The sequence below is a fragment of the Misgurnus anguillicaudatus genome, chromosome 19 (assembly GCF_027580225.2).
Source record: "Misgurnus anguillicaudatus chromosome 19, ASM2758022v2, whole genome shotgun sequence".
Lineage (NCBI taxonomy): Eukaryota > Metazoa > Chordata > Actinopteri > Cypriniformes > Cobitidae > Misgurnus > Misgurnus anguillicaudatus.
In genome coordinates, this window is record NC_073355.2 from 32,134,359 (window position 1) to 32,153,428 (window position 19,070).

Sequence of the window (19,070 nt, forward strand, 5' to 3'; positions counted from 1 at the left end):
CTGTTACATCAGATCTCCACTAGATGTCAGTTTCTCCCTGAAAGTGATGTTTTTGTTCTGACTGCACAGTTTTTATATCATTCTGAGATTAAAGTGTGAGATGTGTTTTAAAATATTCCTCATATACACCCAAGTCTTAATTGAGATAGCAAAAAATAGTTTATTATAATTCAAAACAGCAAAGCACTGCCACAGCATAACAAAATAGACAATTATGTATCCCTATAGAAACTTAAAAAACACAAGAAACAAAGCGACATCCATAAGATAAATAAGATAAAGGTGTTTAGCTGACAACAGTTGATATACTTGCATTCACATCATATAACCATCAGAGAGGTAAGAAGATGTAGACTGTGAAGGCATTTACAACCTCAATAAAGCACTTTCACATGCAAATACAGATTGTAGTTACCGTCTCCTGATGTCTATCCGTTTCTTTTTTCAGATCCTTTGTTAAGAAGCAGTTTCTGTGTGCACTCTCAGTAATTTTTTCCTCGTGGTTATGTTTAACACAAAGAAATGAACAGATATCGTTTAAAAGATGTTTACATGAGATGAAGACTCCAGTTTATAGCGAGCGGATCAGTGTTGAAATTAAAGCTGTTTTATTTTATGCTGAGTGGGTTGCGTCATGGGGGCAGACATTTTGAATTCACATGACCAGCTGGATGCTTTGGATACTTGCACAGCAAATAGATTGAATTTTTGGAATGGCACCAGTAACTATACTGTTAATTGAGCAGCAAGCATACATTTTTAAAATCCATATCAACCAAACGTGCTATAAAAACTTGTATGTAGAATGTTGAGAATCTGTATATGTGTAATACCTGCCAAGCTGTGAGTTTTGTTTATCACTTTACTCTGTTGTGCCTTGATGCAGGGAATTCAAGAAACTTTCATGCCTCTGGGCTTTAATACCCGGTCCAAGGAATGTTGAAAACAGACAACATGCGGATGAAGACCAAATTGAAAGGGTGGAGGAAGACAAGAGGGATTAATAAACTGTCAAGTAAATATGAAAAAAATATTTTTTTTGAGGTTTGATATTCAGATAAAACACCTTGTGGCGAAGAAACATGCCTGAAATAATACTTTATATATGTATATGTATATTTTATATTTTTTAAATGTAATACTGTCATGTTTTATTCCAAACCACTGGCTATGGGGGATATCAGAAGTGCAGCAGGGATTGAGTTTTTTTTTTTACTCTGGCGCCCCCTAGCTGGGGGAGAGGGCAGGACTTGGCTCTGTGCTGATGTTGACCAAATACTCATTGGACTTGAGACTTGCCAGAGACTTACAGCTGGGCAGAGAGGCCAAAGAACCACACAGTCCCAACATAGAGGGTGTGTTGTCTTTAGCTGGGGGGAAAACAAGAAAAAACTACGGTAAAGGTGCTTTACATTGAAAGATATTTTTTTTAAGAACCAGACATAAAATCACACCTCTGACATCACTAAGCTTTATGAACAAAAAAATCGAGGGGGAAAGGCCACACATTAAATGCCCATCAATTGATTTGCAAACGGATGCACCAATCAGTATCACAGATAAAAGCATTTTCCCCGCTATCAGACATAGGCGGATTGTTTAAAGGTGCAGTGTGTAGATTTTAGTGGCATCTAGCGAGATGTGAATTGCAGCCAACGGCTCAGTCCACCGTTCACCGAAACCCATAGAGAAGCTCTGATAGCCACCACAGGACAAACATGCTCTCGTCTTTATTGACTAAGACTAAATTCAGTAGTGACAAAACGCGTTCTGTCGAGCAGGTTGTCCGTTTAGGGCTACTGTAGAAACATGGCGGCACAAAATGGCGACTTCCATGTAAGGGGACCCACAGTGTACTTAAATAAAAATGTTTCATTCTAAGGTAATAAACACATAACAATTCATTATGTAAGGTCTTTATACACCACTGATTATATAGCTACGTATATAATTTAGCTTTTCTGTCATTAAATCCTTCTAAAAGTTACACACTGCACCTTTAAAAACTGTCGATAATCAGGGCAGATTATACCCTGGCAAACAATAGCATCTGAAAAACACATTAAAACTCATTGCGTGATTATTTTGAATTGGGTGACAAGGAGTTGCGGGTTGTATGCTTCGTAAATCTAGGATTTTATGACCATCCTGATCATGAGTCGGTATTGTTTGGTATTGGTAGATCTTAAAGGGACACTCCCCTATTTTTGAAAATATGCTCATATTCCAGCTCTTTTAGAGTTGAACATTTGATTCGAATTTCTTACCATTTTGGAATCCATTCAGCCGATCTCTGGGTCTGGCGTTATCACTTTTAGCATAGCATTGAATCTGATTAGACCATTAGCATCACGCTCAAAAATGACCAAAGACTTTTGATATTTTTCCTATTTAAAACTTGACTCTTCTGTAGTTACATCATGTACTAAGACCGATGGAAAACAGTGCCTGAAAATAGTCCCTTGCTATTGAAAGATACTAAGGGGACTATTTTTGGCTGCTGCGTAATATCATTGTGCCTCCTGCAGCCATGTTACAGCAGCAAAGTCCTTGATTATTACGCCAGAATGAGAGTATTGTTCCTAGCCATTTCTACCTAAAAAACTTTAACTTTTAATTTTCTGTCGGTCTTAGTACACGATGTAACTACAGAAGAGTCAAGTTTTAAATAGGAAAAATATGGAAACTCTTTGGTTATTTTTTAGGGCAATGCTAATGGTCTAATCAGATTCAATGGATTATGCTAAGCTATGCTAAAAGTGCCAGCGCCAAACCCGGACATCAGCTGAATAGATTCCAAAAAGGAAAGAATCAAATGTTTAACTCCAGGGGAGCTGGAAAATGAGCATACCTTTTCAAAAAAAGTGGAGTGTCCCTTTAAATCTAATTATTTGAATATTGGTATCGGCAGATTGTTAAAAAGATGGGGCATTCTGATTCAGTAGCAGAAACTGAACTTGCTGAAGTTGCTTACAGCACCTAATTAATAATTCATGCAACTAAACTGGCCAAACATTTCCAGAGAAAACCATACTGTTTCCCGTATATATGTGCTTTGTGTCTTTAGCTGCTGACCAGGCTGTGTCTCCATTCTGATTGCCATCTTCCTTTTGAGAATCAGAGTTCAAACTTACATCAGCCGAGAAGTCCAAACTGTGAAAGCTTCTCCTGAACAGACACACATTCACAATATAAAGCATGACTGTGTATTTACATTTAAAGATCCTAAAGATAAACTATGCTTACCGGCGAAACAGCTTTACGTTTCCTCTGTTGTTGGGAGCTTGTGAAGTTCTACATTGGTTGATGAGTGGAATAGAAAGGCCTTTAACCAAATGAGACGATTCACAGGGAATGATGCCAGTGCTACACAACATACCAGAATCAAGCCATTAGAGTTTGGACAACTATAGCATTGTCTGTGCATTACGTAGTGTGCGTGTGTGAGCGTACAGTTGTGCTTGCAGCTCCAGTATGATGTCCTCGAGTTCCTTCTTCTCTTGTTGGCTCTGGTTTTGCAGTTCCTCTAGTTTAGCATCAAGCCTCTTGTTCTCAGTTTCAACATTTTTCAGCTGGGACTCCCTCAAGCGCACCAATTCCTCTAAATAACCCTGAAAACAATGACATATACAGTACATTCAACTACTTCATGTGTTAAAAGTAAAATTTGTCATTTCTGAGCCACACTTAATATTGATTGTCTTAAACCAGTATGAATATTCATGATCCATTGTTTTATGCCAATTAAAGGAATAGTCTACTCATTTTCAATATTAAAATATGTTATTACCTTAACTAAGAATTGTTGATACATCCCTCTATCATCTGTGTGCGTGCCCGTAAGCGCTGGAGCGCGCTGCGACGCTTCGATAGCATTTAGCTTAGCCCCATTCATTCAATGGTACCATTTAGAGATAAAGTTAGAAGTGACCAAACACATCAACGTTTTTCCTATTTAAGACGAGTAGTTATACGAGCAAGTTTGGTGGTACAAAATAAAACGTAGCGCTTTTCTAAGCGGATTTAAAAGAGGAACTATATTTTATGGCGTAATAGCACTTTTGGGAGTACTTCGACTCGCCTGAAAAGTCCGCTCCCCTTCTCCCTCTCATAATGGGAGAGGGAGGGTGTTACTGCGCCGAGTCGAAGTACTCCCAAAAGTGCTATTACGCCATAAAATATAGTTCCTCTTTTAAATCCGCTTAGAAAAGCGCTACGTTTTATTTTGTACCACCAAACTTGCTCGTATAACTACTCGTCTTAAATAGGAAAAACGTTGATGTGTTTGGTCACTTCTAACTTTATCTCTAAATGGTACCATTGAATGAATGGGGCTAAGCTAAATGCTATCGAAGCGTCGCAGCACGCTCCAGCGCTTACGTGCACGCACACAGATGATAGAGGGATGTATCAACAATTCTTAGTTAAGGTAATAACATATTTTAATATTGAAAATGAGTAGACTATTCCTTTAATGCTGCGGGTCTATCTGGAGGTCAAAAGCTGCTAATCTGAACCTTTTGGGCATAGACGATCTTGAATCTCTGCTCCATCTTTTTGCATTTGTTGCTCCAGGTCTCTTCATCTGTTACCAGGGGAATGTAAGGATGCTCGGCTACGCTCTCATCACTGGCACTGCTGTCCACACTGCGGCGGTCCTCTTCATCGCTCATGTAGTCATAACTGCAGGAGACATATCAACAGTGCTTTAATGATTAAAAACATATAAATTAGGTTTGTATATTACTGTCTCCCTAAGATAAATGATTGTTTTCCTCGTTGTAAGTTGCTTTGGATAAAAGCATGTGCTAAAAGCCTAAATTTAAATGTAAGTTATGAGGCTGCCGCACACAAGATTATCGCCGTGAATTTCACAATTATTAACACAATTTCTTCTGGCCTGTAGTCCACCATGTTTGTTTACTCACATTTAAGTCACATTTGACCATATTTTGAGATATTTTGTGAGATTCACAGTCGGGGCTCTGGGTGTTTGTGAATCGAATCTGTATAGTATGTGTGGTATAATGTCTAGGCCACATGGCGGCATTCCACAAAGTATAGGAACAAAACTTTTAATGATTTTACATAATTACCATTATTAATTTTTCATCATCTACGATTTTTTTATTGTCATGTCGGTGGTCTCTCACATTATAAAAATCTTTTAGTGTGGCCCAGCCTATAGTGGGAATAATGTAGTTTGGTACCACATGCTGTATCTATAGATGCTAGTGTAACATAATATGTGACCCTGAACCACATAAACCAGTCATAACGATACATTTTTGGAAATTGAGATTGATACATCATCTGATACAATAAGCTTTCCATTGATGTATGGTTTTAAGGATAGGACAATATTTAGGGGAAAATACAACTATTTGCAAGCCTGGAATCTAAAGGTGCAAAAAAAATCTCCTTTAAAGTTGTCAAAATGAAGTCCTACTAATGCTATGAATTTTGATATATTTATGGTAGAAAATGTACAAAATATCTTTATTAAACATCTTTTTTTTTGCATTTAGAGAATGTCAATCATTTTGAGCCCATGCAATGTATTATTGGCTATATATTGCTACAAATATCCGATTAGTCTATTTAAAAAAAAAAAAAGATAATTTACTCACCACCATGTCATCCAAAATGTTTATATCTTTCTTTGTTCAGTCGAGAAGAAATTATGTTTTTTGAGGAAATCATTCCAGGATTTATCTCATTTTAATGAACTTTAATGGCCCACAACATTTAACAGTTTTAATGCAGTTTAAAATTGCAGATTCAAATGACTCTAAATGATTTCAAACGAGGCAAACGGGTCTTATCTAGCGAAACGATTGTCATTTTTGGCAAGAAAAATTAAAAATATGCACTTTTAAACCACAACTTCTCGTCCTCCTCCGGTCGTGTGACGCGCCACTGCGACCTCACGTAATTGCGTAATGCCGTGGAAAGGTCTTGTGTTACATATATGAAACGCACATTTGCGGACCATTTTAAACAATAAACTGACACAAAGACGTGAATTAGTATCATTCCACATGTAAACACTGGGGTGTAGTTTTGCATACGTCAGCCATGACCTCTTGACGTGATGATGTATTATGTAAGGTCACGCTGGCGGCCTCACAGGACCGGAGGAAGATGAAAAGTTGTGGTTTAAAAGTGCGTTTCGCTAGATAAGACCCTTAAGCCTCGTTTGAGATCATTTAGAGTCCTTTGAAACTGCAATTTCAAACTGCATTAAAACTGTTAGGTGTTGGGGTCCATTTAAGTCCATTTATTAAAGTCCATTAAAATAAGAAAAATCCTGGAATGTTTTCCCCAAAAAAACATAATTTCTTCTCGACTGAGCGGGGACAGACGTCAGCATTTTGGATGACATGGTGGTAAGTAAATTATCTGGATTTTTTTTTAGAAAATTGACTAATCCTTTAAGTCTGACGTCAAGGCAAGGCGATCCAACGATCTTAAATGCCATAGGAAAACACGCGCTAATATGCAAAACTACCAAAAACCCCAAATCCAAATTTTTATCTCCATAACAAAATCCAAGATGACCAGACATGGACATGGATATTTAGGAATTATTAAAATATTTGATGATTATGATTCAGTGAGCCTGGAGACTGCTGTGTACACTGTGAGTTTATAAAATGTTCTTAAATGTGTAATATGAATAAATAGTGATCACAAACAGTTGTTTATATAATATCCTCTATTGAAATGAGTGGAGACTTGGACCCGGAAACAATATTCCTTACGTCATTAGTCATTAGTTAAAAAGCAGCTACTCGTGCTACTTATGACTACTTATGTGGTCCGGAGTCACACATGATACATGACATTCACCCTTAAACAAAATGGAAATGCATATATCTTTCAACATTTTAAATGATACTGTAATGAATAGTTTTGTTATCATGTACTCACTTTCATATTATTTAATTTCTTCTATAAATGAAATGTGGGTGTGTAACTTGTGACAAAATGAGTTTTGAATATATAAATTCAATTAAAATTCTCTTACTTCTGGGTGAACTTTAGGTAAGGTGTGTAGTCGATCACTGCAGGTGTTTTTCCATCTAAAACCTCTCCTTTTAGACAAAAACTAAGGGTTGATAAACAAACAAGAGATGTTGATTAGTTAACAGATCCAAAAAAGGCTTTAAAATAGTTCAAAGACATTCCTGGCTAAACTCCTATTATAACATATCATAATAACATATCCGGTTTATGATAAAAGCTGTTTTATTGAAAGCAAAAATATTTTCTGCAACGGTCATTTATTATTAAAGGAATATTCCATTTTCTTAAAAGAAAAATCCAGATAATTTACTCACCACCATGTCATCCAAAATGTTGAAGTCTTTCTTTGTTCAGTCGAGAAGAAATTATGTTTTTTGAGGAAAACATTGCAGGATTTTTCTCATTTTAATGGACTTTAATAATCCAACAATTAACACTTAACTCAACACGTAACAGTTTTTTTCAACGGAGTTTCAAAGGACTATAAACGATCCCAAACGAGGCATAAGGGTCTTATCTAGCGAAACGATTGTCATTTTTGACAGGATAAATGGCAAATGTGCACTTTTGAAGCACGGCTTCTCGTCTGGATCTGGTCGTGATGCGCCAGGTGACCCCGCGCAATACGTCATGACGTCAGGAGGTCACAGAGGACAAACGCGAAACTCCGCCCCAGTGTTTACATGTGTGGTGAAAGAGGACCGTTCCTATGTTGTTGTATGTCAACTGATACTAATTAATGTCTTTGTGGCAGTTAATTGTTTAAAATGGTCCGCAAATGTGCGTTTTATATATGTAACACGTGACCTCCCTACATCACTACGCATTTACGTTAGGTCGCGCTGGACCGAACCTAGACGAAAAGTTGTGGTTTGGAGGTGCATATTTGTTATTTTTGTTGTCAAAAATGAAAATCGTTTTGCTAGATAAGACCCTTTTGCCTCGTTTGGGATTGTTTATAGTCCTTTGAAACACTGTTGAAAAAAACTGTTACGTGTTGAATTGTTGGTGTCTATTAAAGTCCATTAAAATGAGAAAAATCCTGCAATGTTTTCCTCAAAAAACATAATTTCTTCTCGACTGAACAAAGAAAGACATCAACATTTTGGATGACATGGTGGTGAGTAAATTATCTGGATTTTTCTTTTAAGAAAATGGAATATTCCTTTAAGTAAACATAATGTGTACGTTATCATGTTTTTACCTGAAGTCAATAGCACTGAGACCAATCAGCATCCCAGTCAGAACAGTCGCCTCCTCTCTTAGCATTACAGCACCATCATCATAAAATCTCCTGCAAAAATACATTTACAAATCCATTAAATTACATTTAAATGATAAGTGCAACAGTAAGAAACAATGTGTAAAATGTTAAAAAGGTCTGACCTAGTAGTTCGAGTGTCTCTTAATGCTGTGGCGACATATTCAGACAAACGCTTTTCCATCAAAGCCACACGAATCCAGGCTCGTCCCTGTAGAGGAACAATGAGAAAACAAATAATGACAGATAAAACAGAAAGGGATTCAAAGTGAAAAAAGTGCCTTGCCTTCGCTCGTGATGTGCTAATGTTCTCTATGTTCTCAATGCTACTGATGCAGTTGTTGTGAACTTTAATGCAGGCCAGACGAATATAGTCCCAAAAGCTCCTCTGGCCATCTGAACTGAACCAACCACCTGGACCTGATCAAAGAAAACACATTCAATCACATAATGCACGGGCATAGACACAGAACATTAGAAATGTGTTACACTTTGAAATTCATTGCAATGGTTTGTGTGTGAGGATTTTTGTGCGTTTTAAAAAATTCATTTGTTACTCTGCCTGTGAAATCCAATTATTATGAATCTAATTAGGAGAATTTGAGCATCACAGTTTAATCTCACATTCGTTTCAATCTTACTCTGTCAATATTATGTACTTTCCCATTTATAATGAGTTTATGTAGAAAGCAGTAAATCACAAAAATGACTTTAGTTGAGATTTTACAGACTTGCTCACATTTACATACAAAATGAAAACTGTGTGTGAGTGAAAGTTTGCATTGGCGCACTGTTCTACCTTTGAAACGGTGGCTGAGGATGTGCTCCAAAATTGCAGCAAAGTTAATAAACTCCTCCGAGGAGTCATCAATGGGCTCGGCAGTGTACTTCTCCAACAAAGTTTTCACTGAAAACCTGACGAGGAACAGAAAAACTGATTGGTTCAATGGGTTTTCGGTAATGTTTCATTTATGTATAAAATTAGTCTCAGATGTTTCTCCTAATATGACCCAACTGAGAAAATTATAGTACAAGTACAGACCTAAAGCTTAAAGGGACATTCCATACATTTAAAAACATGCCCATTTTCCAGCTCCCCTAGAGTTAAACATTACATTTTACCGTTTTGGAATCCATCCAGCCGATCTCCGGGTCTGGCGCTAGCACTTTTAGCATAGCTTAGCATAATGCACTGAATCTGATTTGACCATTAGCATCGCGCTAAAAAATAACTAAATAAGAGTTTCGATATATTTCCTATTTAAAACTTGACTCTTCTGTAGTAACATCGTGTACTAAGACCGGCGGAAAATTAAAAGTTGTGATTTTCTAGGCAGATATGGTTAGGAACTATACACTCATTCTGGTGTAATAATCAAGGACTTTGCTGCCGTAACATGGCTGCAGCATTACGCACTGCCCGAAAATACTCCCCTGCTATTGAAAGTAACCAAGGGGACTATTTTTGGGCTAAATGGATTCCAAAATGGTAAGAATCAAATGTTTAAATTTAGGGGAGCTGGAAAATGAGCATATTTTTAAAAAAAAGTGGAGTGTCCCTTTAATTTGTAGAGCATTGGGTTAGCAGCACAAAATGGTTTGAATCCTCAGGGAACACAAATACTAATAAAATGTATACCTTGTTATGCACTGTAAGTCACTTTGGAAAAAAGCATCTGCCAAATGCATAAATGTAAAAAAAATAAAACTTATAAAACCCGGAAGCAACTACTTAGGGCAATCTGTGTATGTTTTGAACATCGCTCTGAATCTGACTTCTATCAAAAGTCCTCCACAAAAATGCAATTATAATTTTTTTATTTTTGAAGAAACCTACCAATATTTGAGAGGTGATAAAAAGAAAGAAGAGAGGGGATAAAAACAAATTAAGGTAGGATGAAAGTTTTTTGTGTATGTTTGTTTGAAAGCAGAGGGTCTGTTCTGTCATTTGATATATTGTATTTTTATATATTTAAAGAAGAACATTTATTGGAAGGCAGTAAACTTGCTGGCGCTAGCTGGGAACTTTTTTTTTTTAAATGCTGGCGGGGAAAGAGTTAAACATCATCTATCTATTTCTCTTTTTGCAAAAAATATGATCAGCACTGGGACATAAACGTAGGCACATCTCAACGCTGACATTCTAACTCATGGAGAGACAGGCGTTTTTGGGACGAAAGCCACAACGGACTGTTGAGGTCAATCCCAATTGTCCTGTGTGCAACACAATGGCCTTTTGATGGCATGTTCACGTTACCATTCCCGCAATCACAATTGCAGGCCTTGTGCCCCCTACCAACAGTACGACGCTACGGCCACCTTTGTCTTCTCGCCCGGGTTCCATTACAACCTTTTGTTTTTTCTGTTAAGAGCAACACTATAGTGAGCGAATCTCCACCATATAGCTCGCACGCTCACTTTCTCCACCCACCCATTTACTCATTTGGTGGTGTGATCTATTTAGGGCTGTCCTGAATCTCTGTACAGTTTCAATGACCCGCTATCTCTTGCCACGGTCAAACCTGCGAAGCTCCGGCATGCCAAGACTTTAACCCACGCACAGGCAACAAAAAAGAAAGCCTGGCACCCTACATGCCTTCATGGGGAACACTAGTTTTACGGAAGGAAAGACTGCCCTGTCTGTGGGCGGCTCTTCAATAGCCCGGGGCAAGACTTCTATAACCATGGGCAAGTCCTCCATCACCCGTGGGGTCACCACTACCTCTATGGGTGATTCTACCATAACCAGAGGCAAGACCACCATCTCATTGGGCACTGCCAGCTTTAGCCGAGGCAAAACTTCAACCTCTTTCCGCAAGGCCCTCATGCCCAAGCGCAGGACCAAGTAGATGGAGAGGAGAACAACAAATCCTGACACCGGGGGAAAGACTTTGAAAGCAAGAACGACAGAGATAACCGATAAACAACAAGAGAGGCCGGAGGAGAGTTCAAAAGAATCAAAGGGAAAGGGATTCCTTTTACTGCGAAACACCTGCTTTACAAAAGGGAAAATCAAACTGATGAAAAGCAAAAAGGCCATTTCATGGGGGGCGACGGCTGTTTCCAGGACCAAAACCAAACTGAGGAAGGGAGAGACTGCATTTGTGGTGGGTACAACTACAATCACTCACGGGGAGACCACTAGTTCTTTGAGCAAGGCCACTTTGAGTCAAGGAGAGAAATCTGTGACTGTGGTTAAAACGTCTGTCAAAAGAGGCAAGGACACTCAATGGAATCTCTACTGGGATTTTCACCTGTGAAAAAACGAAACCATAAACAGTAAATGTACTATACTGTACTGTATGTACATGCACAGAGATTGACTTTGTTGTAGATCGTTCCAGCAGGTTTGTAGTCTTGTAAGATGTAAGTTTTGGCCAGTTTGCTTCGAGAAACAATGCATTAAGTTTGAATCCGGGTATGACGTCTTTCTCCCAGAAATGGAATATGATCGAACCGTTGTTATTAAGATATGTCTAAAAAAGAAGATGTACAGAGATCAGCCACTGTATAATATGGGTTTCAATGTAGATTATATGCATGCGTGTGTGAGAGGGTGTGCCGCTTGCACACGGCTGTGTGATATAAATGATCGTATGTTGGCACAGCTGGCGGTGGGTCGCTCACATGCACAATGCTGTTAGATGGAAATGGATCTGGAATGCGAGACTGTGGAAGGAGAATAAAAATAATTGGTTGCGTAAAATCTACTAACCAATTCAGAACTTACAACCATAATTAAAATGAAATTAAAATAATTGTTCATTAATTTTTATATATATATTAATGTAGCATAAATGCTTAAATATAGCAAAATGATACAATTTAATTGTCAATAAATAGCCTGAATAAACGCTTTGTGTGATCATTGATCTTTAAATATGTCAAAACAAAACAAAAAACAAAACAAAACAAAACAAAACAAAATTGTCAATAAATAGCTTGCAAAATGCTCAAAACATTCTATGTGTACTTGTTGATATTTAAAATTTTGAAAATTTTGAAAAGTTTTACTTTGATGTTTAAACACATAAACAACATTTTTTACAAAACAATGCAATAAGAATCTCAGAAAAAGACTAAACAAATGCATTGAATGCTTCTGGGTGTCCTCCAGAACACAAAGCTTTGGAGATATCTAATATGATCACCAACTAGATGTTGAGCAATGAAGAAAATAAAACAGCCAATTTGATATTTTGGGTTGGGGGCATACCCTTATTTCTCAGCTGTTTGTCTTAGGCTGAATCAAAATTCATGTACAGTAGCTATAACTCTAAGACACTAGAGAGCGGTTCAAGTGAGGCACAACGCTACAGAAATAAAAGTGATGTCATTAGCGATTGTGTCGCTCAACAATGTGTTCTTCAGTGTGCCTCGCTTTTAGAGATGGGACAATGACAACTACTGTCCCCTCAACCCCCAGAGAAAACGAAGGCCTCCTACGGCAGCCTCTTGTTCATTCACGGCACACAGGGGAGATATGTGGCCTGGTGGAGCCCACGTTACACTGTTCAACAAGGGCTTTATGCTGTTACATGAGGGTTGCTCTCACCACGCTTAACATTCTGGTCCCATCCCGACACTAGTCGCTTGGACCGCCACACCCAACCAGTGTGCGCTGGGATGTGTTGCTGCCAGGACATGCGATGAGTCAACGTAACTTCATCCTGTAGAACCAGGAGAACCAAAACTTCCCAAGGGAGAGCAGAGAAAGTTTAACCCTGAACGTGCTCCAGGTCGTCTAGGCTGGCCGCTGGAGGAGACCTCCAGGATCTTCTTTTCCTCCACCATGGGTAACACCAGCATTACGGAGGGCAAGACGGCCCTCAACCTGGGGAACACATCTATCAGAAGAGAGAAGTCCAAGATAATGTTGGGAAATTCCTCGATCTCTCGTGGGAAGAGCACAACATCCCTGGGCTCTTCAACTATGACCAGTGGCAAGACCAAGATCTCCATGGGTGCCGCTTCGTTCAGCCGGGGCACCAAGAGTACATCCTTCCGAAAGGCGTTTTTGCCCAAGAGGAAGACTCTTTAACAGGGAGTAAGGACAAATTTTTGGGGACAGGGTGCTGGGAGTGGGGTGGGGGGAAGGTTTCAAAAACACAAGCAAATATCACCAGGAGCCTAGGAAACACCCAAACTTCTGTGGGGATTATTTATTGCATCGTCCCATAATAAAATTTTTATGATTTTTTGCCATTCAAAAAAAAACAACACAAACAAAAGACCCGTATATTTTGGATCAAGCTTCTTTTTAAGTTTCATGACTTTGGAATTTACCCTAAATACAGGTTAGTATCTGATGAGTCCAGCTGATGTGGCTACAAAGGAGGATGGTTAACATGTTGTCTAGTCTTCCAACTGACTATGAACAATAACAGAACATACGGCAGTCTGTTTATCGTACTAATTAACATTGATTTGTTAGTTTGGTTTAGTCCCATGTAGTTTGTTGATCTTGGTTGTATCATCTGCTAAAAGTTGTTCTTCTGTAATGATGTATGTATGTAGCATATTTTTATTAGCTTAACCTCTTAAACTTGGACAGTTTTTTGAGCTTTTAAGCAAGCAAAGATTTTGCAGGTGAAATTTGATATTTTCATTAAAAATCATAGTTGATCATTAGTGGATTGGACTTCTCCTAAACCAAGAAGTGTTTTCCACAATAGCAATCCCACACCTCAAGAACAATGCTAATCGGGACCAAATCCACATATCAATCCGTTGTGATAAATCAACCAAATTATGTTACTGTACTACAGGCCACAGGAGTCCTGAATGATACAGGAATTACAATATTAAACAACCAAAAAGTGTAAGATTTTGTGAAAATCATTGCAAGTTAAAATAAAACTCTTAGCTCAGCAAAGCTAAAAATGCTAATGCAGAAATGTGTCAGTGTGATAGTCTTGGTACGATTTGACACTGATAAACAAATGTGCTGCCACTTGACAAATGGCTTTTGTGTTTAAGGTCCTGCCCACTTTGGCAACATGCTAAAAACGTCTATAAAATATTACTAACTAGCTTACTCTTAAAACTCTCTATAACCTGTAAGTCAATCAATCATTGTTTAATCTACAAATTAGGACTGAAAACTATTTCATAACCCCATTATTTATTATCTGACCAATTAATAATTTCGTTACAACCCAGTCTTATTGTTCTTTAAAACTTTCTAATATACTATTATGTTTCTATCTTAACCCATCTGTTGATCCTGGATAAGATTTCATCCAATCAGATTGACTACAGATTGCCTTGTGTGCCTTTTTTGATGGCACATCTTACAGTTTACTATACTAGAACTAAAGATTTTGTTTCTGGGAATCGAAATGCTATTTAAACCTCCAAAAAAACTAAAAGTAGTTTGAAAATGTAAAAATGTTAAATAGAAAAACTAAAACATTATGACATAAAATAAATTTAATATTATGCCTTATAGGTTACTAATCAAATATGCTAATTTCTGAGGCATATTTTTTTTATTTATTTGCTCATATTAAAGTAAACAATGTGCTCTTTGCTGCACTCTCAAATCATGCTGGGAGAACTGTGAGGTTTTACACAAACTTGCAGTCCGTGTCAGCAATTATGGTGTCCTTAAATTACACTGTAAAAAGTCAAAGTTGAATCTACTCAGAAAATTTACTTCAATTAGTAACAAATTTTTTTATGTTTTTTTTTCACTTACGTTTATCAAAGTTGAAAGAAATAAAAAATGTAGGTTATTGAAGCAACTTTATACACTGAAAAAAATGATTCATTGGGTTTGGTCAATTTTTTTGAGGTGAGTGGTTGCAATTAATTTATTTAGGCTACATTTAAACAAAAAAGATTAGTAACGTAAAATAAAATATAAAACTTTTGTTTGAATGTAGCTTAAATGGATTGATTGCAGCCACTTGCCTTGGAGGAGTTGATTAAATTCAATGAATATTTTTTTTCAGTGTAAGTTAATCCAACTTTCAGTTTTTATAGTGTAAATACAAAACACTAAAAAAACAATTAAATTGAAATTGATTAGATATTTGATTTATTTTCTCATAAATTCACCTTACTAGCATTTAAATGTTTGTAATCTGCAAAAGTAAATATAAGTTATGGATAAAGTTGTTAAATGGATTAAGTATGTGTTCACAAAGAAGTTAAGCAAGTGATAAGCAGGACTAGTGTAAGTTCATTCCAGCCTGATCTCACTGGAATTTATACGTGTTTTATGAGTTGGCTAATTGGTATGCATTAGTTCAAAGTGAATCATACATAAACATACAATAATGAAACCCCAATATCACAGAGGCGAAAGCAAATCGTACAAAAACATATGAATGGTCATACGTACGAATGGTCATACTAATTAAAACGAATTAGCCACCTCGTAAAACAAGTGCAAATTGTGTTGTTCATTCAGCTCTGACTTCTCAGATGTAGAGGATTTAACTTCCAATCAGAAGCATGTTTGGTAAAATAAAAGTGGCGTTGACGTGTTCCTAAAAAATCAGAGGGTAAAAGAAATGCTCTTAAGAATGAATTGAAAATGAGAAATCTGTTTCTTTTCCTTAATCTCCAAATAAAATATGTCGAGGTTTAAAATGCTGCATAAGAAAATTATGTTGTCATTTTTACGACATCGACAATTTTTTAACTAACTCAATGGTGACTGTCTGTGTGTCATTTCAGATCAAAATACCATACACAAAGCAAAAGCTGTTGGTCCTACTAATACGAAGACTGAGTCAAAAGCTCATCCTTGAATTACTGAATCATTGGACATCACACCATTACATTGTCTGAAGGACTTTCCTAAAAAAAAATGGGATAAGCCAAGAACAGGGGACATCAACAAGAGCCTTTTTTGACCGCTGGAACTCTTTACACTTCATTATATGCCAAACACTTTACACCTGCCATCTGCAAGATTATGTTATAGAGCAACATTACTGTATCTCTTTGTTTAATGTACTGTACTCTTCACCTGAAGATGAAAACAATGTTATTCTTACACATTTGGTAGACACATTTCATTTTTTATTCCTACAGTATGTTTATCAGTATGTTTAACCCATGACCTTGGTATTGGCAATACAAGCATCACACTTTTTCTTAGTTGATCTACAGTATTGAAAGCATTCATAGTTTCCCGTAAACGAACCACCAAGTAATGCATATGCCCTTATAATAAGACTGACATTTGTTTAGTCTGGGTTTATTTTGTGTAAACTGTGTGACTGTCTAGTTTTATTTTATATGTCAGTTATCCAGATCATATGTGTGTAACTATTGTAAAAGAGGAACCATAGCGATATCACTAATGCTTTCTATCGTAGTACAGAATGAATTCATCTTTAAGATAAGTGGGTGGGGGTTATTGGTTGTGTGCTTACATTGTGAAACTAACTATGTTTCTGTTGGTCAGAACCCTTCTCCGCAATGTCAACAGCTCTCGCTTTTATTGATATATGTTGAAAACTCAAGAGGATTGTGGGCTGCATGTGCTATGAAGATTACACTTTCTTATAGTCACTATAAGTGCAAATTCATTCGGTCACTAAAGGCAAACCGAAACAGCAGCATTCCCGATGTAATAGGACATGTCAACTGAGAAAGTGGAACGATGTGAGCCGAGAGATATGACAATGAGGATGAGGGTTTGGTGATTGAGAGTGAAGGAAATGAAATATAACGGTCTCCTGATCTCAACATACCAGCGAACTATAGCTGATAGAGACACATTGAATTTTTAGATGATCCAATTTAATGACATATTGTTTGGAATTTCTTTGCTAGCATCCATTTTTTAACATTCTTTATTTTTTCTTGTCAAGTGTCCTGTGTATCTTGTCTTTAAATGTCTCTGTCAGAGCCGAACCGGGGATGTGGGTAGAAGATAAAAGCCTCTGCCCTTTTCGACAAAAGTGTCTTTGTGTCTATAATAATCTGTAAGGTCTAAAGTCAATTTTTGTCATTCTTTCATGTTTTTTTCCACACTGCATTAGCATAGTATGTGTTGCATGCATTTAACAATTTCTACATTATGCCACAGATGGTAGAACTTTGGAAAGTTTGGTTCTGACCATGGTGCTGTACGCCTAATAAATATGTGCTGACATTAAAAAGTATGATCTGTTTTCGTTTTACTTTCCATTCAGAACTTAAAATACTTTATATCTTTTAAGTGGGTTTTCCAAGTACAAGTTTAACATTAAATATGATACGTGCCCACATTCTTATTTGTTTAAGGCAAAGAGATGGGAGTGATGATGTCACAGTAGTTGCCATCTCACAATCATCTCTTTGATTGCATTTCTAATATGACAAAACAATGGTGCTGCTGTCCCAACAACCGTGTTCTCTGTCCATTCAGCGACTGTACATGACCTACGGCTGGGGCGGCCCCAAACACCATGAATTATTCAACACCTACTTTATCTGCTGTACCAAACAAGCGGTTAAGTGCAGCTGTGAAACCATCCCACGTATCACTGAAGATCAGAAAGCAGTGATGGGATTCAGTGCGTCTCATATGATTCGCATATATCGCACTGGGACAAAATGTTTGCATTCAAACACGGCAAGCACATAATGAAGGGCATGATACACTTAAAGCTAAATTACATTAACTTTAACTGTAGGATAAGCAGAGAAAATTGTAATTAAACTTTTTATTTGGCATGCTGAACGAATTTGAACGAACCCTAAAGAGCATTAGCACACTCTAAAAAGTGCTGGGATGATGCAGTGACGTCATGGATGCTGGCCTCTTGCACTTCCGGTGGTATAAGATGAGGGACCAGCATCCTTAAAGGGCTCCTCATTCAACAATGATGCTCAATCTTATGATTTACCCCTTATGGCTTATCACCTTGTTAAGCACGACAAAAACAATACATAATTATACAAATTAAACCCTAAACTTGCACAGAACCACTAGCCTTTATCGCAATTGCATATCATAGGTGATTCGTGTATAACTATGCAAGCAAATTTCTTTTAATGTATACAACTACATGATCAGCATTATAGACCTGTGTAACACGATAAGCTGTCATAGCTGTTACTGCCAAGGTAACGCTGTATTTTAAGCGCTGACTTTCAAGATACGACAATAACAAACGCTGCGTCTCCTGCGGATGCAGGGCAGTTTACACGCGCGTGATTTAATAACACTACCTGCACACGGTGATGAGGTTTTTGCGCTCGACGGCGATGTTTCTAGAAGAGGATTTTTTCGACGTAAGACCCATAGCCATTGCGGTCTCCAGACAACCTGACTTCATTCAGCGGACGCCGCACCGAGACTGTAGGTGTGTTCGACTTCATACGGTGCGGTGCTGCGCAGACGGATCAGTGTATGACATCACACTGTCGCGAGAGACACGGAGAACCGGTTATGGCTGGAAGGGATACAGCTACGGCTTTCTCGTGAATTCTCGCCGGATGAGCGCTGTTTTTATACTAATGCTGCTTTCCAGGCAGGTTTTTAAACCCGTGAGTTACGACTTCAAAACCACGACTCATGCTGCGTTACAGGCAACCAGTAATCCTACCATAGACAGTAGAACATTACACACAAACCTAACCCTACACCCAACATATCGCGAGATTTGGTCGTAGCTGTATCTCATCTAGCCAGAACCGACTAGTCCTAGACTAAAATAAATTTAAGAGCGGTCCAAACTGAAAACAACTTGCACTGACTTACATAAAATACATCAGCGCCCTTTGTTTTGCCTCAAAATGCACACAAGTAATGTTTTTATATTTGTTAAAACTA

General features: G+C 37.6%; 1 protein-coding gene and 1 long non-coding RNA gene across 3 annotated transcripts; one reads left to right on the forward strand and one right to left on the reverse strand.

Annotated features, from left to right (window-relative positions):
- Nucleotides 1–134: 134 nt before the first annotated feature.
- On the reverse strand, nt 135–18,634 carry rundc3aa (RUN domain containing 3Aa). The gene is made up of 11 exons (XM_073857477.1): nt 18,467–18,634; nt 9,090–9,205; nt 8,577–8,710; nt 8,416–8,501; nt 8,234–8,323; nt 7,031–7,111; nt 4,518–4,683; nt 3,454–3,611; nt 3,247–3,366; nt 3,059–3,168; nt 135–1,361 (listed from the first exon to the last, which is right to left on the reverse strand). The coding sequence occupies exons 1-11, from the start codon at nt 18,571–18,573 to the stop codon at nt 1,228–1,230; spliced, it is 1,302 nt and encodes a 433-aa protein (XP_073713578.1). The 5' UTR covers nt 18,574–18,634; the 3' UTR covers nt 135–1,227.
- On the forward strand, nt 11,136–17,415 carry LOC129436364 (uncharacterized). Of its 2 annotated transcripts, none has more exons than XR_008641788.2 (2): nt 11,136–11,637; nt 15,977–17,415. It is a non-coding gene; the product is annotated as an uncharacterized lncRNA (long non-coding RNA). The 2 variants fall into 2 exon arrangements; XR_008641787.2 differs by having other exon boundaries at nt 11,136–11,397.
- Nucleotides 18,635–19,070: the final 436 nt, after the last annotated feature.